This window comes from Antrostomus carolinensis, unplaced genomic scaffold (genome assembly GCF_000700745.2).
Source record: "Antrostomus carolinensis isolate BGI_N321 unplaced genomic scaffold, ASM70074v2 scaffold11515, whole genome shotgun sequence".
Lineage (NCBI taxonomy): Eukaryota > Metazoa > Chordata > Aves > Caprimulgiformes > Caprimulgidae > Antrostomus > Antrostomus carolinensis.
In genome coordinates, this window is record NW_010315729.1 from 1 (window position 1) to 23,072 (window position 23,072).

The 23,072-nt window shown below is 40.2% G+C and overlaps 1 protein-coding gene across 1 annotated transcript in view; it reads right to left on the reverse strand.

Moving 5' to 3' along the window:
* Window positions 1–1,219: 1,219 nt before the first annotated feature.
* LOC104525010 (tubulin polyglutamylase TTLL5-like) overlaps window positions 1,220–23,072 on the reverse strand; it is a gene marked incomplete at its 3' end in the record, with an annotated part of 31,124 nt that continues 9,271 nt past the window's right edge. Inside the window, exons 6-16 of the mRNA XM_010168048.2 lie at window positions 18,999–19,080; window positions 17,398–17,459; window positions 16,561–16,652; window positions 13,611–13,652; window positions 10,509–10,622; window positions 10,039–10,130; window positions 9,372–9,434; window positions 8,683–8,721; window positions 7,562–7,707; window positions 6,257–6,542; window positions 1,220–1,403 (exon numbers count right to left, since the gene is read on the reverse strand). Of these exons, the coding sequence (XP_010166350.2) occupies window positions 1,220–1,403; window positions 6,257–6,542; window positions 7,562–7,707; window positions 8,683–8,721; window positions 9,372–9,434; window positions 10,039–10,130; window positions 10,509–10,622; window positions 13,611–13,652; window positions 16,561–16,652; window positions 17,398–17,459; window positions 18,999–19,080 (1,202 nt within the window). The remainder of the gene's footprint in view (window positions 1,404–6,256; window positions 6,543–7,561; window positions 7,708–8,682; window positions 8,722–9,371; window positions 9,435–10,038; window positions 10,131–10,508; window positions 10,623–13,610; window positions 13,653–16,560; window positions 16,653–17,397; window positions 17,460–18,998; window positions 19,081–23,072) is intronic.

Sequence of the window (23,072 nt, forward strand, 5' to 3'; positions counted from 1 at the left end):
ATCCCCAACATTCTGTGATTCTGTGAAGTGTACTGACATAAAACCCTCTCAACGCAATCCCAGGGAAGGGGATCTTGGTCAGATATTTCTACTATACTGATGTAGCCCCGTTTCATCACTTTTCATGTATGTATACTATTGCCACAGGCTCTCCACAGCAACAGATGACTACATCTACAGCCATGTAATTCCAATCCCCCGCCATGTCTGTTTGACCTCTGGTGAGGGCAACATATGACAAGGCAGATCCTAAGGCAAGATGCATCCTACGGCTGTTTTGAACCCTTTCGGTCTCCTCTCTGGATTTGCTTTTGGTTAGGAGCTCTGCTAATGAATAAATGAGCAGCCTCACAGCCAAACTATTGGATTTCACAGCTTGCCTCTCACTGTGATTACTCCAGGCTGGTTTGATCTGTTATTTTAAACATTATTTTTCATAGTACAGCAGACAAAGTGACGCTCAAAAAGACAGTTTTAATTTCCACTTGGAAAGAGCAGGGGTAACATTTTCCACTGAGTCGACTGATTATTCTTGACACACAATTTTATCTCTGAATTGCACTGGCTGTTTCCCTGCAATATGCATTCAGCAAGAATGCATTTGGATTTGCAGAAAGCTCTAGAGCCTCCTGTCCGAAGCTCTTCTAGGAAGGTTTATGAAGGGATCTGGGCTTGCCACACTCTTTAAAGTGCATATACATCAAATATAGGGCCTTAAAATACTGCTAGAAAAAACATCACATTTGAAAAAACAAAACAAAACAAACAACACCTATGCTAGAAAGTAACTTTCTCTCCCCAGTGGCTTTTACTTTTTTTTTTTCCCTCTATCTAGAATGCAAGGAAGATTCCTAAGCACCGATGCCTGCAAAGAATAAAACAGTACATAGGAGAAAAAACTTAAGTGGGTACCTGTTCTATTGAGTGGATGTATGCTTTGTTTAACGCAGCAGAAACTAGATACTGACAAGCAATCTTAAAGAAAAGAATTCAAAAGCTAGTAAGCTCAGAGATCAGTGAAGAAGAATCAATGAAAGATCAGAGAGCTTCAGTGTCAACCATGCTCTAGTAATTAAGAGCTCTCTACTCTATCACTGCTCAGACATCAGTCAGCAGTCCTACCTTGTCTGTATATTAAAAATACAGCACTGGCAGCTAGACAAAGATAGACAACGATAATATCAAATAGACTTCAGTTCTTCCAAGGATGGGAACTGACCTCAAAACTCTCAAGGCAGATTTCAGCTTGGCTTCTCAGTCTGGCCAATACAAAGCTTCTTACCATTTGCTCATCTTCTTTGGCAGCGCAGGCACGATTTTGGGTCTGATCACCAGCATCCTTCATCAGCCGCAACTGAACGTGCTGCAGATAGGCAGAGAAAGCCCTGCGAGCTTGCACTTTGCTGTGGGCCAAAAGAATCAGTCAGCTATCTTCAGAGTAGCAATGGGAAGAGTTACAGCAGTCAGGCACAGCTTATGGACCAAAGTACAGTCAGCAAGGCACTCCTAGGTGCACAAACGTCGAAGGTCAAGGGAAGGAGGACCCCTTTGCTCCGCCAGTATTTTCAAGGAGACCTTCAGTTCACCAAGATGGCGTAGGTATTGCAGGAGATTCAAAAGACAGCAGACACTCTCTAAGTTCTAAGATCACCTCTAAAAATGGAATGCTCTCCTTGCCTTTTCACAGCCTTAGCTACTGTCCTCCAAAAGCCAGTAACATGAACTTCAGCAAAACTGTCTATTTTTAAACCAAATTCAAAGCTCTCTTGGGCCTCTGTCTTCCCAAGCATTGTGAACACCACTACAACAGACCATAAAATAAATAAAGGCCTCGTTACTGGTGCCAGAGTTACAACAAAGGCCCTGCAATTCCCATTGGAAATGAAAGAATTAAATCTGCGAAAGTGAGCTCTTCCCCTGCTGGCCCAAGGACACAAGCCAAATTTCATTGAGCAAGGCACCACTGAAGAATGAAAGAACATCAGCAAAATCTGCTGTGCAGCTGGCTGAACATGTTGGGAAGCTGTGAGCATGAACCGAGACAACTGGGATGGACACATTGCTTCTCATTCCCTCTCAATGCTAGCCACTTTACCATATGCATCTGTTGAGAGAAACTGCTGAAAGCTTTGCCCAATTCTCTTCATTGTCATCTTGGCCTAAACCCCCACCTCCAACATTCTGCTCTCCTAGTCTCCATTCTTCCTCATAGCTCTCCCTATAGTTGCTACAAGCTGTCCCTTGAATTGTCAAGCATGATTTCTCCATTCCTTTTCATAAGGATGTAGAAGCAGATGGGCTTTAGTGTCAGTGATAGATTCCCCTTCTATTACAGGCAACATCCTGATCTTTTCTAGAAAAGTATCAAATTTCATCTTAAAACAAACTAGAGTTTTCAAGCAATTACTTTGCTGGAATATTATTTCAGAACTTACTGTTCTAATAATTAGGAACTTTCTTTTTCTACCCAGCCTAGCTTCATTCATGAGCAGTTTATATTTGCTTTTTATTTCTCCAACATGGCCCTGTATCTTTAATAACTTTATCCCTGATGGGTTTCCTACCCTAAATGTATTTAATAACAGCAATTACATCCTTTCATATTTTTCATTTTATTAGTGTGAAATATCCACATCTTTTAGGGTCTTCTAACAAAGCACCCACGCTGGTGACATGACAAGACTAGCAGCTCATCTCCCGCTGTCCCAGTCTGTGATAGTGTGCTCCCCCACACACACCTGATCTTTATTTCCCATGACCCTGTTCTAGCAACAACCACCAGTGGTGACCATAACGGATGCTATATGGTCATGAGAGCTGTATCTGGCTCAGGGCAGACGGATAACAACACAACAGCCAAGGCCTGTCTTGTGCAACTTGCTCCGACAGCGGGGGGCTTGCTGAGTGCGCACCGACCAAAATACAGCTGGTATGCAAATATGACTGTAGGTCAATCATCTTACTCCTTAAATAGTGGACAGCCCAGGGGCCCATGGAGCTCTCCTGAAATGACAGTGGGCTGCACGACAGGATCTCCCCTACGGTAAGAACACCTCTCAAGGTTACTCCTCAAGGCTGAGAGATTCCTTGCCACAACACATCCTTGATAAGTGACTAATAACATGCTAAACCACAAAAATATTAGCTAAGTGATATACAGGATTGATTGCACATATTATCCTTTAGACATAAACCATTGATCAGGTCTGGGACTAGGATTGGATCTAGCCACATCTAGACTCCTCTCAAGGGGTTCCTTTCCAAAACCTTGTGACTCAACAGGAAGGTCTCCCTGACAGTTTTGTCTGATGACAGTTTACCTCCATGCAGTAAATAACCAAGTGAACCTCACCAACGAATCTTGTTAAATGGATGTTGCATTAAACTTTGAACTTCATTAATTCACTATTTTATATCAATAAATATATTATTACATCTCTCTTACAGGGGAAGTGCATAACTCGCTCTGACTACCGGCAACACAGTCACAATTTACTTTCCATGAACACAAGTGATAGCAACTGTATACAATATACCACATGAAGTCTCAGAAGCATATCAAGTGATAAACCCTAGACCACATTCGGTGTTTCCATGCATGCATGAGCTAGAGCTTCACAAACCTCCTGTGATCAACAAGCATGCAAGACATTTTCCCTTATAATTAATTTCCAGTTGATGAACACCCAGCTGATAGAATTTCTGCTGTAAATCACTAGTCCTTAAAAGTATGCCCTTGAACTTTGTGCTACTGAATTTCATCTTAGTTATATTATTCCTATCCTCAAGGTCATCCAGTTCTTCCCATATTTATTCCACTACTTTTCTCTCACGGCAATAACTCCCAAATCTTTTCCATCAGCAAATTTCATTAGCACATTTCTAGATTTCATGTCATTCTTGAATTGATTATTAAAATCCGCTTCAGACTGATTCTTGAACCTCAACATTTTTTCTCTATTTGTTCTCTGCTTCTTAGGAGCATTCTCAGATACCTATATGGTCCTCATGAGTCTACATACATGAGTCCCGGAGATTTCATCAAAAACTCAGTCCAGAAATTTATGTCTGTAAATTTAATGAAGACTTTGTTACAGTGTTACACAGAAATCATACAACATAGTAGCACTTATAGAGATCAATGCATTAATTTAGATTAGAACTGAAGTTAAAATAAAATATATTAAAAGTATCCATGCATCTGCTTAATCATTAGCTTTTGATGCTTCTGGAAGACCATGCCAAGTCCAAAGAGGGGCTAAGCAAATTCTGAGTTCACAGGAGTCTCAAACTAACATCCTTTGTGGATAGCTGTACAGTACCACAGCAACTAAAGCATGATAAAAATGCCTGGTTACAGTTCCTGTCTTCCAGTGAACTCCAGAATGCACAGCAGGCCTCACAACACCTCCGAGCCCTGTGTGCTGCTAGTCACTACATCTACTTTCTCTTCCCACACGTGTGGAAGATCAGGAGAACACTCTGAACCCTGACTAAGAACTAATAACCTATGCATCAGGCCATCATAAATCAGAAAAGGCTCCCCCCAACTGAGGGCTCTCTAGGGCTGCCACATTTGTTTTAGGTATAACTCAAACATCTCGAGAGCAGGAGTTCAAGATTTGTGCTGGCAGGAATTAAGGACCTCCCGTTATCAACATCAGCAGAGTAATACAATTCTTTACCTGCACCTGATACTTCTGTGATTACAAAACAGGAAACTGAAGAAGGTCCTTGTGTAACACTGCCTCTTCTCCAGTATGTGGAATCTAGAAACCTGAGGCCCTAAATGCAGGAACAAGTAACTCCCTTTTCTTTTTACGTCCCTGGGAATGGCACAGTTCAGGGAACATGTTTCTTTAGACTGTCATCTCTTCACCAGTAACACCCATGTGTGGAGGGCAGAGAAATTCCCTCATCAGGCCAACTAAAGGATAGACAGGAGTCCTACCACTAACAAAACCTGATTGGAACAGGCCCAGTTTCTTTTGGATGAAAATGTCATTACTTCAGCTTCTCTGCCTGTTGAGGCCACAAGCAAAACTTTCATCAATGACAGATCAGATGGGGCCAAGCCCAGCACAATCCCAGAACATGAGGTCACCGCAAGCCTTACACACTGGTGTGGGGAATCCCAACAATACTGGGTGCTGAGCAAGATTCTGCCAGGAACACCAGACAGAGTTTATGTTCTTGGCAGGAGTCAGTTCTATTTATACGTAGATGACAGCACTACTCCCCAAAACAGGTTTCAGAATCTTCCCTGTCAGGACAGCAAATATCCTTGCCACAAGGCGACATCAGAACAATCCCCAAATCCATTTGATAATTGTTAAATTCTCTCAGAAACTAAACTAAGAAAGTAACAACTCTTTTCTCTACCTCTGGACATTTTTCACAGAAAACAATGCTGCTTCTTATCTAGAAGATGTAAAGTCCTCCTACACAGGTGTATGTGTGATCTCTTTCTTTTTGCCTTTCCTGTCCATCTGCAAATAGACAGTTTTACTATCCCCATTTAAGGGGAGGATCATGCTTCTAAACATCTAGTAGCATCCTAGTTGGTGTTATTCTATACAATTTCCTCCAACACCTCTCTTTTTTTCAAGCAACAGAGTCAGGCATCAGAATATACTGTCATACTCAACAGCAGGCAATGAGATGTTTCAGTAACTCATCACTCAAACTACCTCCTATTTTGCTCTCAGGAGGTGATGACCTTGAGCAGAGATTATTATTAGAGGTAAAAATTTTATGACCAAAAATAAAAGCACAAAAATAAGAAAACTAATTTTATGGAGAGGCAGCACTGAGGTATTCCTACCCAACCTTTCTTGGATAGTTTAACATATGTTTATACCCACTTCTTTGGAAATACAAAGAACAAAAGGATGAATTTTAGAATTCAATAGTAGGCATCCTGCATTAAGATGGAGAGTCATTTTAGAAGCCTGAGTTGACCAAAGAACAGCTTACATCACCAGATTAAAGAATAGCAATGGAAACTATGTCTTACACTTTATACTGATCCAACAGGTCAGGTATTTAGGCAACCTGTCAATCTTTGCAACAACTCCCTCTGTGCCAACTAATTATTAAGGCAGCCCACAGCTAGACAAAAATCCAGGCCTCTTTCTCTAGGGTGCTTTTATCTCTTCACACTCATTTATAATGTGGCACTAAGCGTACATTGTCCATATTTTAACCAATATTAGCTGTTAGTTAAAACTCAAGGCAATATGCAAAAATCTCTCACCTCAGGTTTCCATGCTTCTGAAGAATTTGTAGCAAGTTAAACTGAGATTTTGAGTCTGTTTTTTGAAGAAGCAGCTCTCCAACATCTCCAGTTTTCTTGTCAAGTTTTTTTGGTAACCTCTCCTTACAAGTAGTTTTCACCAAGTCAGAGATCTTTGTCCTGCTTTTGACCTGGGTGCCCAAAAGAGAGCCAACAGTTCTATCTAGCTCTTCATCTGCATCCACCTCCTCTTCTTCCTCACCTTCTGTGTCTGACTTGAGGGACAGCTTTGTTGGTTCTGATGGCCCTGTAGCAGAGGAGAAATCACCTGTGCTAGTTAAGAAAAAAAGTGGGGAAGACTGTCCTGCTATTTATACCCTTTGGTTTACTTCTAAACTCTTTTCTGCCAGAATGACAGAACACCACCATTTCAGAATAGCATCTTAAGTATCACGGCCCTTATTCTTTCTGTCTTTCTGCTTGTGTATCAAACAGCTGAGAAACCCATTTTCCCAATATCAGAGAAAGCAGACCAAGATTCTTGTCTTAACTTTACAAATGAAAAAAAAAAAGTGCAAAGAAACAAAGGCATTTTCCCATATTTTATCCTGATTCTTACATATGTACTGACCTGTATAAACACTCATACTTGACACATATTTTCTGTATTTTTGTGTGGCAGAAAAACCAAAGCTACAAAATCTAAACTTCCACATATGCCAATAAAGATCACATACCTTAACATAGCACAAAAAATCTTTTTATAACATACAGTCTCTCCCATTGAAGTCAGTATCACACAGCTACCAGAATGAGTCTAGATAATGGCTTCAGGTACAGCCACTTGTGAGGATCATTCACCTCTGCAGCCTTTTAGCTTTTCCCACACCAGCTTAGATAAGAAGGATTTCTGTCTTTCCAACAGCTTAGAGTCACTGCTGTGTAGGAGAACCAGCCTGGAAGGTCCTAAGTTTTCATTTTTCTCTGAAAAGCTGGAGGACTATAGAGGCAGATATACCATTTAATTCTTGTACCCAAAATGCAATCACAAGCTTATCTTCAAGAAAATATTGATTACCTTTAGTCATGTAAATGGGGATGCAGAAAGGTGGGAATGAAGTTCTAGGCACTAAGAAGGCAGGAAGCTCAGAAGAGGAATGAAGTGAAAACTATTAACACTTGAAATGAAAACTATTAACCTCAACCTGTGAATTCCTTTAGGGACTACAAAGGCTAGAACAACCCCATTCATACACATTTCAAATGAAAAAGTCCTTGCTTGCTTTTTTTGACTAGCTACACATCTAAGACTCTAGTCATGCATACCTGATGACCTCGTCCGTGCTGCTCTAGCCTTGCCATGACATCGGCGGCGCTTCCGTAGCTCCAGTGAAACAAGCTTTCTCTCATAAAAGAGAGCATGAGAGTCTACGGTTTCCAGCTTCATATCCGGCCTTCCATTAAGACCTGCTCTGGGAAGCATAATACAGAGACATCCTCAATCTCCCTTTATGCTTCTCTCCCTGATGATACAAGAGACTTGGTAAATTAAATTTCTTCAAGAAACAGTTTTTTCTGACACAGGGAATAAATATTTATGATCAGTCTAAGTTTGTTTCATTTAAAGCCTGCAAATGTTTGAAGGGAGTCTTGCAAGTACTTTACAGAACATCATCTCTCAAAGCCCCAAAACACACTTATCTAGTATCACGTTTTCATGACTGAGCAGCATCTGTCCATCATGCAGCAGCTCAAGGCACAATTAATAGGGAAAATTAAATTGCAAGAGTAAAAAAATCAATGGAGGGGAATGGGAAGAGAGTACATGGACCTGAATCTGCTCTTCTGAACCTTTTATGTAGACAGCTTGTTCTTCACTGTTTAATCAGAGATAAGAATTCTAACATAATCTAAGTGAAAAATGACAATCTATCTGAAAAATGACAACCTTTCTACAAGTTCTGCCTAAACCAGGGGAGAAGGACCCCTACTAGATTCCTTAGGGGAGACAAACATCACAACTTTCTGCAGTGCCCAAAGATCCAGCAAAGTGCTTTTTATTATGTAAGTTGGAACACCCACAGAAAATTCCTGTTGCTCCATTTATCTTTTAGATCTAATAAAGTGAATATATGGGTAATATGAAGTCAAAACCCATAATGCATTACAGGATCTTTTGAGAGCACTCAATGATGAGGCTTATCAATATGGTAGGAATGCCACAGTAGGAAGCTTAAAAGTAGCAATTTTAAGGTCCAGTCCAACAAAACTTAAGCTCTCTATATGCTAGGACACTCTTTGCTCACTGTATTTACTTTTCTAAAATTAGTTTTACAAATTTCAGGTAGAAATGGTGTTGACTCAGGACTTGGAAGATGAAGATGTAGAAATCTAAATTTATAATAAGTCCTACAAAGTACAAATTATTGAATTAAGAATCCATTTACCGTGATCTCCCTGTGATGAAGTCTCTTTTCATCTTGCCCCTAACAAAGGAAAAAACAGCAAAAATTATCTTCTATTCCAGATCATTGACTGTATTAAAAAGCCTCCAAAGGCTTCCACATGTAGAATGAAAAAGCTAAATTTACATAATTCCTTGTAACTTCTATCTTAAAGGAGGAAAAAAGTGATCTCCAAAAGAGGAAATCTGAGCCGCTGTCCTACAACTGATGCTTGCATCAGTCTGGCTTGAATTGGAGAAGGTGTCATTTGGAGCTACCCTCTAGACATATCCCTGAAAGTACACGGCGGGGGGTGGGGGGGGAAGGTACAGTGCTGATGCCAGAAGGACAAGCTGTAATGTGCCTTTAAATCTGAAACAAAAGGTAAAGACCACCTACAATCCCTTCACAGAGAAACCTAGGTGCTTGAAGGTTTTTCATGTCTATAGTCATCTTTTTACTCCAATAATTCCCATGTCTTTTGTGTATTGTCCTTTTTTCCCTTGGATTCAGAAGTGCAACACAAAAATGTGAGAAACCTACAGTCACTGGCACACTAGAGAAGAGATGTACAACTATTACCACCCCTATAAATCACAGACTGGTATTTATAACACAAGATAAGGGAGGAATCAATCCTTTTCGTGCTGTTTCAGCTCTTTGCCTCCCTCCCATATAGAAAAGCATTCTACCTGTCCTGAAACAGACGTGTAGCCAGCATGTAGTTCATTGATGTCTTGTGCTCTAAAAAGGATCTAGAAAAACAAAATACAGGTTGTATCAAGATAGAGCTCAATACAATGAAAGACAGTACAACATAGAAATAAATTATCTATAAAAAAACACCCCAGAAGTGGACTGAGACAATATGCAGTACCATAAAAGAAAAGAGGAAAGGAGGAGATCTATCACTTCTCAGCTGAAGTTCCTGGTGACGCTAAAGACACAGAGAAACATTACAGACTGAAAAAAAATAATTAGAAAAGTGTAATACAGTATCACTCACAGGATGAGCCCCATGTTGTGTTTACAGCCTAATGACAGAGTACACAGTACATGCACCACTAGGATGTAAAAGCAGAAAACAGGAATGGATTATCTGAAGTGAAGACATTTTTGCTCTGACAGAAAAGCAATACCAGAAACAATGCTTGATAGCCTTCCATGAGGTGCAGTTAGGCAAAGCAGCAGCAGTTAAAAAGAAGGGATCAGAAAAAGCATTCTCAACACTAAAACTCTCAATGTGTCTTTCTGATTGCTGAGCTGGTTGATCTACATATACCTAACACAGAATTAGGTGTCCCTCAACACAAAGCATCAGTGCAGCGCTGAGCCATCCTATGGGATTCTTATTCTTACCCATAAAGGTCCCACGTTAATGGGGTAGGGAATATTCGGATGAAGCCTCCTCTCCGTTCATTCTCCTCTCTCACTTGACGAAGAACTTTTATCTTGGAATAAAATGAGAAAAAAAAATAGCTAGCAAAACAGATACAATGAAAAGTGAACCCTAGAAAAATCTGTGAGTTTCAGAGGACAAGACTCACTGCAGTCTTCAGAGTGGGTTGGGTATATATGATATCCTTAAGCAATTTTATCTTGCATTTAAGTTCTGAAGGAGTCTGTCACTGCTTGAAGCACATACGTATGCCTGGCATAACTGAGGGCAAGGGCAGTAAAACCAGCAGTAAAACTTAGCATCTTGTTTCAAAAGTTATACTACTTCTGTCATGTTTTTCATATATATGTACTTGCTCTTTACTGAGCAAATAACCCCATATATTGCATGAAAGCCAAGGTAAATAAAAGATATTCAATAGCCTACTTACCTCCTCCATGGAGAGACCCAGCACAGAGCTGCCTTGCCTTCCTGTTGCTTTTTCCCTGCCTGAGGACATCGGGTTTTTAATTTCAGCATCACTGGCAGACAGAGGACGGGTACGCTGTAGAGACAGTGTGAATCCAGATTTTTCCCTTTTCCTCTCTCAACTTTTACTTTAAAAAAAAAAAATTTGCATTCAAATTCCAGAACCCCACTCCCAACAGCATCTACACTCCAGAGTACTAAAGCCACACTCCAGCTTTTGAAGAGTCCATATCCCAGCGGGCACTAAGTTTGAGTATTCACATTCCTAGTTTTTTAGCACAGCAAGACTCACAATTCAGGCACCAGTGCCAGTATTTACATCCCTGCCCCCTTCCTGAAAAACATAAGACCCAAAAAGCATCAAAGCCAGGATTTCATACAGAAAAATCCTGGCCCAAGGGGCACTAGAGCCAGCTTTCAGACTCACAGGCCCCAAATACATTTGAATTCACACCTCAATGGTACCAGAACCATGATTCTCTGTTCCAGTTGTGTTGCTACACTAGAACAGAACTGTAATTCACTGATGAGATAAAGATGCAGGGAAAAAGTGAAAAATTCAGTTCACTACCTGTTATTCTTTTGTTACTATACTGCTGGATCTCATCTTGCTACTTCTCACACTTAACAGACAGATCTTGTATATGTATGTAGGTACATTATGCAAATTTGCATATATATGCAAATTTTAAAAATAAGAAAACAAATTATTTGCTCAGTCTCTCCAAGATCATTCTTAACCTGATGGGCAGTCCTGATTAATTCTAACAAAGGACAGGAATTCAAAGTGTCTTCAAATTAGCAGGATTATAAAATCTGAAAATCCCAGGAAGACTGAAATCTTTGAACACATTCTCAAGTACATGAGATTTTAGCTGGTCTTAGGCCCAGTTCAGATAAACTACCTCCATAAAAATAGCATTACGAGAGTCTAGCTGTAAAGGTTTTTATACAAAATTCAAATTTTCTTTAAGCCCGGTACTGAGCAAAGAATGCACAGAGAGCCTTCTTAACCTAGAAAGAAGAGAAAAATTTGCTCATATACAAATAAAACTTACGGCAAGATGAGGTTGTAACTTTATTTCTAAGGACTACTGGAACTGAATTCCATTCTCTCAGTTTCCTTAGAAATTGCAAGCAGCTATTCAGAAGCAATTGCAAAAGCAACAGGCATTGCACTAGAATAGGTTACACTGCAGTGATTGGCATAGAAAAATTCACAGCAAAAACACACATAGCAGGTGCCAGCAGAAACATTTTATTAAGCCTAACGAAAACTGATTAAATAAAACAAGAGAAAATGAGACAATCTGGATGAGAAGGTAGGAGACAAGCATTTGCAGAAGAAATAAAAATATCAGTAGTCATACAGGTTTGCTTGATGCTGTAGATGGCTTTAAGTTAAAAGTATTTCTTCCTAAGTTTTCCTCCATTTCAAAAGCATAGCTCAACAACTTTGCTTAATAAATTCCTCGAAAATCTCCTGCTAGGTAATCTCCTCTTAAAAAACATTTGTGACACTACCATAACAATCATCATGTGAGAACTGCTACTCAAAGAGAATATTACAGGAAATTTTTCATCTATCAGATGATTTCCATTACTAAGGAAATACTTCAATGAAATCATCTCCATTGTCTCTGTACAATGGATATTATTTCATCGATTACAAACAGAAAATGTATGCGTACACATTGGCAGCTCTAGTTCCTATGACTAGCCAAGCTCTGGTTCCTTCCTGAGAACAAACTACACTACTATCAGAATGCTGACAGAAACTCTAACTTTACTGAACTCCCTCCACAAACACTTTTTTCAGTGTTTTAATGCAGAATTCTCTCTGGCTGTAGCACAGAAATGTCTCCAACTTCACAAAGATCTTGTTTCCTCTTTGACCCAGCTTATCTTTAAAAGTATAGATAAATCCAACCACTTTGTTTTATCTCCAAATTCTGCAAGCATCTCTGGTTCCCACATCATGATTCTAATTACACTGAGCACTGACAGCAGCTGGCATAAAGATCCTTCCTGTTCTCTATAAAACCTCATTATTCAATAAGACTCTTTCTCTTAGCCTCAGCTAAACTTAACACAGAATGACACACAGCAGCACAGAGAATGAATTAGGTTCTCAAGATGATTCCATCTGTCCTACCTTCCTTCCTGCTGGGAAACCTCAAAAAAAAAAAAAAAAAAAAAAAAAGCATCATGGCTATTGCATTCGTGCATGAAGCCCAGCAGCAAAATGCTTACTGTGTCCTCACGTAGGCAGGTGCTTAGCACTGTAAACTAACACTGATTTGTCCATATGGCTTGCAAGGAGGATGCCAAATACAACATTTAGAAAGGTGGATCAGTCTTACTTATGCTAACAATAGTTCTACATTTTTCCATGGTCTTTAAGAAATCCTTATCTCTCTATCTATTTTGACACAGTTCACTCAAATTTTTGCAGTTTCCATCAGATGACTGTGTCACAGAAAATAATTCTCTTATGGGGCCACGTGAATTTTGTCAATACAGATTCACCTGTGCTATCCTTTTCATTCAGACTTATTCCATCCCCTCTAGTACACAAGACAAAAATTTCTCCTCCTCCTCCCTTTTGGTGTGATGCTCCTATTTGCTGCTGCTTTCACCATCTCTTCCTTTGTTTTTGTACTTTCCTTTTCAATGGCCTACCAAATCCAGAACACTGTGCTGCCACCGTCTTCATCCTTTGCTGACCAGAGTGAGAACTTTATCTTTAAACATCTATACCCAGTTTCTTTAAAATGCAGTTCAGAAATGCTTGTAGGCTCAAAAACTTCAAGGGATTTGACCCAGCTGACCTTGACTTTTAGTACACCTCACCTACTCTTTAAGCTGCTAGCACTTATGTAAGCCTTTGCTCTTGCCACCCAAAAACGTATACCAGTACCTATCCACCTCCTCTTTTCTTGTTGACTTCCCCCTCTACCAGGCTCCTTAGCTGCAAAATGTATTTTGCCACCAATTGTGCCAAAAATATTGTACGAGGTAACATCTGAAATTATATAGGTGAGGGGAGTCCAAGGGTACTTACCAGTCTGGTGCTTGCTGTTTGCGACTGTGCAGACACAGGACGCTACAAGAGACACAAAAATAGAATTTAAAAATTTGTGTTCTCCAAGACACTATCAACCCTGCCCACCTTGCAGAGGAGTGGTGAGTACCCTAAAGCAAACGGGTATAACTGAAGTCCAGAGATATAGCTAACAGCTTCTGTCACCATCTCAGTTCAGATATTCCTCAAATCCACGACAAGTTTATCCTGTCCCCATTCCAAACACAGCACTAATCCTAACCTCAGATGTGCCCAACTGTGCAGAACGCATCTGGACATACACATAATTTTCAAAAGCACATAGAAAATTGCTCTGCAGAATGGATGAATGAACTTAACTCTCATGACCAAAATTCTTATTTTTGTAAGATAAGAGTAACCAAGAGGAAAATATTTAATAGCTATGTATTAAGGAGAAACAGAAGAACAGAGGGGGTAAAAAAAAAAAAAAAAAGAACAAAAACCCAAAACAGTAAAAATCATTAAATTCCAGAAGCCATTTCATTTAAGTATCTCAACAGTATTCCAGTTCCTGTGGTATAACAAGATGCTATTTAACATTCATTCAAAAAAAGGTGTGGAAACCAGCACCTGGGTCTCAACAACCCCATGCAACATTACAGGCTTGGAGAAGAGTGGCTGGAAAGCTGTCTGGCAGAAAAGGACCGGGGGGTACGGGTCGACAGCAGCTGAACATGAGCCAGCAGTGTGCCCAAGTGGCCAAGAAGGCCAATGGCATCCTGGCCTGTATCAGAAATAGTGTGGCCAGCAGGACCAGGGAAGTCATCCTCCCCCTGTACTCAGCACTGGTGAGGCTGCACCTCAAGTACTGTGTCAGTTTTGGGCCCCGCACTACAAGGACATTGAGCTGCTGGAGCGTGTGCAAAGAAGGGCAACGAAGCTGGTGAGGGGCCTGGAGAACAAGTCTTACGAGGATCAGCTGAGGGAGCTGGGGTTGTTTACCCTGGAGAAAAGGAGGCTGAGGGGAGACCTTATCACTCTCTATAACTACCTGAAAGGAGGTTGTAGAGAGGTGGGGGTCAGTCTCTTTTCCCAGGTAACAAGCAAAAGAACGAGAGGAAATGGCCTCAAGTTGTGCCGGGGAGATTTAGACTGGATATTAGGAAAAACTTCTTCACCAAAAGGGTTGTCAAGCATTGGAGCAGCCTGCCCAGGGAGGTGGCAGAGTCACCTTCCATGGTGCTATTGAAGAGATGGGTAGATGAGGTGCTTAGGGACATGGTTTAGAAGTGGAATCGGTAGTGTCAGGTTTATGGTTGGACTCTATGATCTTAATGGTCTTTTCCAACCACCACTATTCTATTCTATCCTAGTCTAAAAAGCAGCAGAATGTCAAGAAGTACCCTGTATTACTTATCTGGCAATAAGCCTACAAGAAAGACCAGTTTAATGACACTGGTAGGTTTTAAAGAAAACTATTATCCTAGGATCTTAGATTTTTATTGCCTTTGATGGTATTTCAAGACGCTTTGCTCCCCTCCAATGCCCAAGAGGAGCAAATGGTGCAAGAAAGGATTCTTAAGAGACATCTATCATTTCTAGCTGTACTCTTGCCAAGGTCTTTTCTACAGTTGGTCTATACAAAACAGGTTGAGGTCCCTTTATTGCATACAATTAATTGAAAGAGCTCCAACCCAAATCAACAATAAGTTACAAAGGAAGCAGCTAAATTTTTTATTTCCCTAGAGGGAGAAATGCTCAGAGAGTCAAACCAAAGAAATTGCACAAAGAACTTGCAGTCCAGTCTGATGAAATTCAGAAAACAGAAGTTGCCATAATTATCTCATGACCAAGAACACTGGTATCAGCATTTCTTTCCCAAGAAGCAATTTTTACAATTATTAAAGATGGCCTAAGTAAACAATCAAAACTTAAGACATCATGAAGGACTTAAGAAAAATAGAGGTTCAAAGTACCCTTTGCAACTGAGAATGGGAACAGAAGATCTATACACCTATTTAGCCAAGGGATTTCCATTTAGGTACTTAAGAAAAACATGCTATAAAACTTTATCACTAGATTAGAAGCCTGTTCCTGGTAAACATAGGTTACGGGTACACCTGTCCCAAAAGATAAATTAATCCCATCTCATAACCACTTCTCTGTCATACGAATCTTTGCACATTTCAACTGCCCAGGACTTACACCTATTTGTGTTTTTTTAAAGCAAAATACATTTGTAAGTTTAAAGCCACCTTAAAATTCAATGCTTCCGAGCAGCTCAATTTTCTGAGACTGTCTTGTATATTTTTTTTTTTTTCAGAAAAAAGGTCAAATCATCAGGATCTGATCACATTACTCTAAGAGAGAAGGCTACTTTTTCTGCAATGGTTCCTAATTTATCTGACATACCTTTTGTCTGCCACAAAGAGCACCTTTATGGTCAGAGGCCCTATCTATTAAATTGGCCTTAGAAGCTTTGGACTCAGCCACACATCCTATAGATACTCAAATCTCACTTTGCCACCTAATCACCTCTCTCCCAAGACTCTTCAGTTTTACAAGAAGCAAAATGTTGCTATTTCTGTGATTTTTTTCCCTATACCAAAATGGGCAGTGTATTAGTATTCTGTCACTGAACAAAAAAGACTTTTCATCTCCTAACTGAACCTGACCTACACAGCCATGTTGCACGTCCCCCACAGGAGCATATGCATGAGCTGCAAAGAGTGCTAGGATACACTATTTGCCATTCATAAAGCTCTAGGGTTCTGGAAGCTTGTTGCCCACAACAAAGCACAAGTGGCTGAACAGCCCATAGCTCTGGTGCATCCTGAGTCTCTTCTGCAATTGTGCTAGAAATCCAGATAACCTCACTCACTCACTGGCTCTCTCACCTGTGAGCCAAATTAAATGAGAATTACTTTCCTGCTATCCTCCTCAGCTCTGGCTTGTTGAAGTCACTTACCTGCAACTTCTGATATGAATTTCTCCTGACAGATTCAGATGAATGACACGTGGCCCGGCTTGACCGCTGGCTTGGATCCTGGCACACGAAGCCTATGGGCAGCAGGAGCCACACAAGAACTTTAAGATACGCAAACCCTGAAATATAAACCTAGCATTCCTGTTAATGATCTCATTTTATACATGACCTTCCTGTCCCTGCCCAAGGACCAAAAAGGATGCTTTCCTTTTTTATACCGTGCTTTATTTAATCCCAAACTGTATGCTGTATTACATTTTTTAAATAAAACTCGAACTTGCTTCAAAAACCAAGTACTTAAATCAATAAGATAGGTTACTGAATAGTAGCATAGAAATAGGTTCCATTTCTTAAACGGCTCAGCAGGCTACTTGAAGACAATTCAGCCTCTTTCAGTATTACAGGAAAGTTGGGTCAAGTAACTGAAACAAGCTGTATTAGGGATGCCTAAAAGGTGCTGTGCACTACAGCCATGCAGCTTTCACAGTCATGACTCCACTTCTAACATAGGCTAATCAGAGCCCACACATTCAACCAAAAAATGCATGAATACTGATTCTGAGGGCTAAGCCACCTGCTAAAGAGAGAGCAGTGTCTTCAAATACCAAACTAGGGACTCTTAATACCACCTAAGCATCACAAACAGTCAGATAATTCTGAAGCTCAAATGTCCACATATAACTTCTCAGTGCTAAATACAGTTGCTCTCCTTAACTAGGGTTCTCCTCTGTTATACTCATCTAATAACATGCAGCTCAAACCTACCTTTTATAGGTTTTAAAAGAAGGAAAAATGGAAGAAACTTTTTGTTACACTCACCTACGAGAGTGAACATATCTGAGAGCATGCTAGCTTTGATCTTCAGGTCCAAAGGAGCATCACTATCCCCACATGGAAGAGAGGACAAGAGGAATTACTTATCTGGCATTAAATAAGAGGAATGCATCAATATCTAAGATATCTTCCAATATAGTTTCTTTGTATTGGCCCTTAACACAGACATAATCAACAAAATAAGTGATTTGCACACGCATATGTAAAGATGACCAGCAACAGATTATTCTGTTTCTGTTTATCCTTTTCCACAGCTTTAGCCTTCTAATGCAGCAATGTACGGCCTTGTTTCAGCTCTGCTTGACTAGAAACATTTTCTTTTAATGTATCTATGCTACATTTCATGGACTAGATAGAGGCTGCTGTCATAGAATACTTAAAAGTCACAATTACTTATGCCTCTTGCACATAAAATCATAAAATCAGATGGGTTAGTTTTAATGGATAGGAATAAATGATTAGGGAAAGTGACAGATATGAAGAGACCAGACAGTGGGGACAAGTGGGAAGCATCCTTAATTTTACCCAGTGGGGAAAAAAAATAATTAAAAAAAAAACCCAAAAAACAATGGATATAGTTCAGATCAGACAGGCAAAGTTTGATTCCTTGGGAGCAGACAAATCAGCCATGTTCTACAGCCCAGTAATAGATGCCAATAGCTTGGACAAAGAACATCATAACAAAGCAAAGGATGCAGACATGAGTTAGAATTTTAAGTACTGAAGGATGCAAATAATTTAGTACATATGTATATGCATACAAACCACCAAACCAGGAAATTAAATGTTATAGAAACATTCTAGTTGCACCTGAAAACAAAATGGGTACTGCAGAAGTTAGGGTTATAAACAGAGTGTGAAAGAAATTCTATGCAGAATAAATAAGGAAAAAAAATAAAAATCAAGAGGAAGGTCAGATATGGCTATTCCAGGAACATGTAACTTAAAAGTTTATTTATACCATCATAACTGAAATATTACTCACAGTACTACAAAACTGTATTGTGCATCTGTGCTCCTGTAAAGTTAAATAGTAGTCCAGAAAACACACATAATTGGAGATCTAAAAAAATAAATCCTCAAGTTTCATTAGAGTATGAGGGTCAGAATAAGGGCCAAGACAACCCTCACTCTTTAGATTTTAGCTAAAAAGAGTACTAGACCAAAAATTTGAGCCCAAGCTTACATTTATGTACTCAAGTCAAGCATAATGCCTGAACTCCGCTTGGACTCCAAAATCTTTAAGTTTCAACTCAGCCAAGCAGATTGAAACTCCACACAATAGTCTGGAGAGTTTCAAAATTCATCTCTGATGGGAGATTATGAAGTGTTAACAACGATGACGGACTGTGGAGGAGAAATAATTAAAGAGAAAATGGAATCCCAACCGGGTTCTTTCAAAACCTATTGCTGCAATAAGTTTGTTTATGCAAAAGGAAAAGCAAAGGACTACCCTCTCTGTCAATTAGCAGTGGAACAAATACTCTGCAGGCATCATGAAATTGTGCCCTCTTAGGACCACAAGTTCCAGAGACAACCATCTCTAGCAACAGTCTCAGCCTCACATTAAACTGGGAAGCACTTACCAGGCGAGTGATGGGGATAGGTTCACTTCCAACAGCCAGGGCTTGAGAGTGTCATCAATAAGGACATCAAAACCATACAGCTCTGAGAACACAGCAGACACTGTAAGTTTACCTGACTTCACCTTTAATATTCAGGTAAGGTTCAACATTAGTGTCTATTGGGTCATTTCTATTTATATAATTTATGTTAAATCCACTGAACTCTAGGGCTGAACAAATAATAACATTCCACAAGTGGGAAATTTCACTTCCTCAGAATCAAGATTAGATGTATTTTGTTTATGGGGGAAACAGGGAAGTAGAAAATGAGTCTTAGGAAAGTATTATATAGAAAAATTAATTCTTTGCTGTCCAGAAACTACAATTCATGCAGAACTCTACTACTTGTTTTCACATAGCGTTGACACAACCACAGCAGGTCTGATCTACTTCCCTTGGATCCTAGAAACAATAGAACTTCACTCTCCTTTTTACTTTTTAATCCCTATAGTCATTGTTCCAGTCAGTGATAGAATATGTTGCTTCTTTCAAGCATCAGCTTCTTTTCAATGATTCCTGTATGTTTTTCTGCAATATCCCCACGGCAGTATGAAAATCTTCTCCTCAGCAGTTCCATCTACACAGTCAACCTCCTATAACTCTATCTTATTGACAGCTTGACACTTTGCAGCAAACCACCATAGAAATATTTTTCCTTAGTTTTTAAAACATTTATAACATATTACATCTGCTAGATGCATTCTGCTCTGTATAGGTCATATTGAAGCCAGCTTCCCATTCCAAGACTGATTTTACTATTTCACTCTACACACACGTTGTCTAATTTGGAGAGAGTTGCAAGAAGGATGCTACACAAAGATGACTGTAAATCAGAAGTTGGCATTAATGCAATTCCCTCTTCCAGCATTAAGAAATACAGTTAATGATCAACAGCAACTTATGCACATTTTTTTCAACACACCGCAGAAAAGGGTCTTGGCAGAGAAGGATTTCCATTGAATTAACTAGTTCTCTAATGACTGGAGTGAAAGCAGAATTTCTTTGCCATGCTGCTTTCCTTGAGTTCTGGCCTTGGCCTTTTGTCGCCTGCCTGACGTTGATGCTGGCTCGGGGGAGCTGGACTGCTTGACAAGATCCTCCTATGCAGACAGCTGTGTGAGAGCTCATGGAGCTTATCATGGGAAGTTAATGACCTGTTTGGGGAGACTTGGAAGGGGAGGAAATGGCAGCAGAGTGAGTATTGCCTGCTCACTTTTCTAGACTGCGTAACCAGACATTGAGTGGGAAATAAAACAGCAGAGAGTTAAGGAGTTGGTTCACTCCAATGAAATGAGGCTGAACCTACATTTGGCTCTCTTGTTCCCCAGACAGGAAAGGATGCAGTAGAGGGAAAAGGAGGAGGTGGGGATTATAAGTGTAAACATTAACAAAGCATTTTGACCAGGAGAAACTTCTGATGATTTTAATACATTATTTCAAAATACATCCTCAGGTTTGGTGACGACCTGTGACTCTTAATGGCACGGCAAACTCCAGTGGACAGGCAGCTCTTGCCTGAGGCAGGGAAGAAATGAGTGGGCCTGTGGCAGCTGCTGGTCTACAACCTCCCAACCCCCGTCAGGAAGCAGAGCATTTTGTTTTGACTAGCTGCTGCTTCTTTTGCCGTGGGCCATTCCCTCCCTCTCCCCCTCAAAACACCTTTGCTAGTATTTTGGCTCCTCTGACTTTGTCCTCCTCTCCCACACTTTTCTCCCTTCCAAACCACTTGCTCTTTAAACCTCCCTCTTTCCCACCCTGTTACTCACTTACTCCACCCACTTTTACAGATACATACGGGAAACCTCTTGACCTTAGCTAGCCCTGACCATGCTGCTGGTACTTTACACTCCTTTCTCTTGTGTTTGCCTTTTTTATTAGGACAGTAAACTCTTCAGCATATCCCTGTTGACTCAGTTCCATTGTTAAACACAGACATCTAATGCCATCTGCAATGCCTTAGGGTCTCCTAGGAAGACTCCACTGCTGCTCCATAATGCCTGAAGTTTCATGTATTCTAGGTCATATCTACCACCCCTAGACAGATGTCTCTTCTACCTCAGGGCATCAGAAGCTATGCAATTTCCATGTTCTGGTAACAGAATCAAGCCTCACAGCTTTCCACACAGGGCTTAGCACAAAGGGGTTCTCAAGCCTACTAGGGCACAAGAAGAAGATAAATTACTCATGGTTTCAACTATCCTAGAAATATCTCCTTGGCCCTCTTTCACATTTGGAAAATGCTCTACCTAGATTAAACACAGAAGTATCTTTCCTCCTGTGAAACTCATTCTCATTTGTAAAAATAGATATATAGGCAGCACAAAGATAGAGAGTCACATGAGCACAGCAAGATCAGGAGTATAATTTCTGCAATTACCAACTTAAGCAAGATTGCCATTTCCCTCTGTAGAGAGAGTCAAGAAAACAGAACGACTGAAAGAGAAACACACACCTCAGGCTGAGGCAATGGCAGGTTTATGACAACCTACCTTGTGCCACTACTGTTATTAAGGGAAGAATAGAAGAAACTAAGATACCAAGTTTCCACAGTACCTTCCGTTGCTACTACAATCCTCAAACACATGTTTCACCCTTACAGTTTGTTAAAGAGACTGGGATTATATCAGGAGGTACCAGCTGTTGCCAAGACTCAGCAGGGACACCCCGCCTCCCCCCTCCAGCCCCCACAGAGAAGTCACTGCTGACCAAGCTTCCCATCCTCCCAAGAGAAGGACTAACTTCAAACTAAAGTCTAACAGCAGCAGTTCAGCCAGAGATTTTTTTGTCAATGTCATTATTTAAGACTAAGTGGAAGGCTACAGACATGGTCTCAAGCTTTTTGGTTCTGGTGAACTACTGGTTCTGGTATTCCAAGTTTCACTTATAATCCTGACAAAGACTGCACTGGCACTCCCTTTTAGAAAATATCCCCAAAGAATTTGCTATTCTCTCTAAGTCTAGAAATTAAGTCACAAGTAATAGCCTGGTAGCACAAACAATGTTTTCATGATTTTGCACAGAATGAATAAGCTCAATTCCTAGAGGGTCGCTGTAATTCTGGTCTTTGTTTTCAGCTTGTTCACTGGGGAAAAAAGAAGCAACTCTATTGCAAAGTACATATTCTGCAATTGAATGGAGGCAACCCAAGGTTATGAAGGGACACATATACATTGAAAAGAAGCTGCACAGTATGCAACTCTTCTGCTTTTGCAATAAAAAAGCCCTATAATCTCATTTTAAGCAGGAGCATATTTACAGACATTCCTAATGCAAGAAACTACACCTGTGCCACTGAAATTCAAGTCTTCCCTTTTTCCTTCCTACTTTTTCTGTGCTTTATAAAGTATCCCGCAGACCATGCTTATAGACAACATGTATGAAGGAACTTCAGCTGGAAAAGTTAACTGTGCTACAATTTCATCCAAAGCAACAACCAGTCAGTGCAAGGGAGAAAATCTTCTAGAAGTATAGTAATGGACGTACTGCTTCGTTGAACATATTGCCAAACTTGAGGCTTCAGAGACTACATAGTATTTTGTAAATGAACTCCACCACTTTATCTAGTGATGGTACAAGTACCTGCTTCAACTCTGGTGGAGCAGGTACAGCTATGGGGACAAATCTACATCTTGGGAGCTATCACAGTCAAGTCTCAAATCATCCTGCTACTCTACAAAAGGTCAGCACAACAGTTCAGGCTTTCACAAGCAAAAGGTCACACTGTGTCATACCAAGTAAGAGAACAGAAGCCTCTACTCTGGGTACCAAAGGCTGTGGGGAAAGCACTGGTGCTATAGTCTTGTGAAGGAATTGGCCTTGCACTCCAAATAATACAGCTTAACTTCCTTTTTTAGAGAACTTTAACAGAGAAAAACTTTATCGCTCAGTGTTGTTACAGGAAAGAACCCAAAAGAGGGGACAGAATTATTCCACATGTTGGTATTCCTGTAGGCCTCATGAGATGCAGCCTACACCTGCCAGAGTTTGTCATACTAACTTAGCCAAATGTGAAGTTACCCCACTTAGAGGCACTTT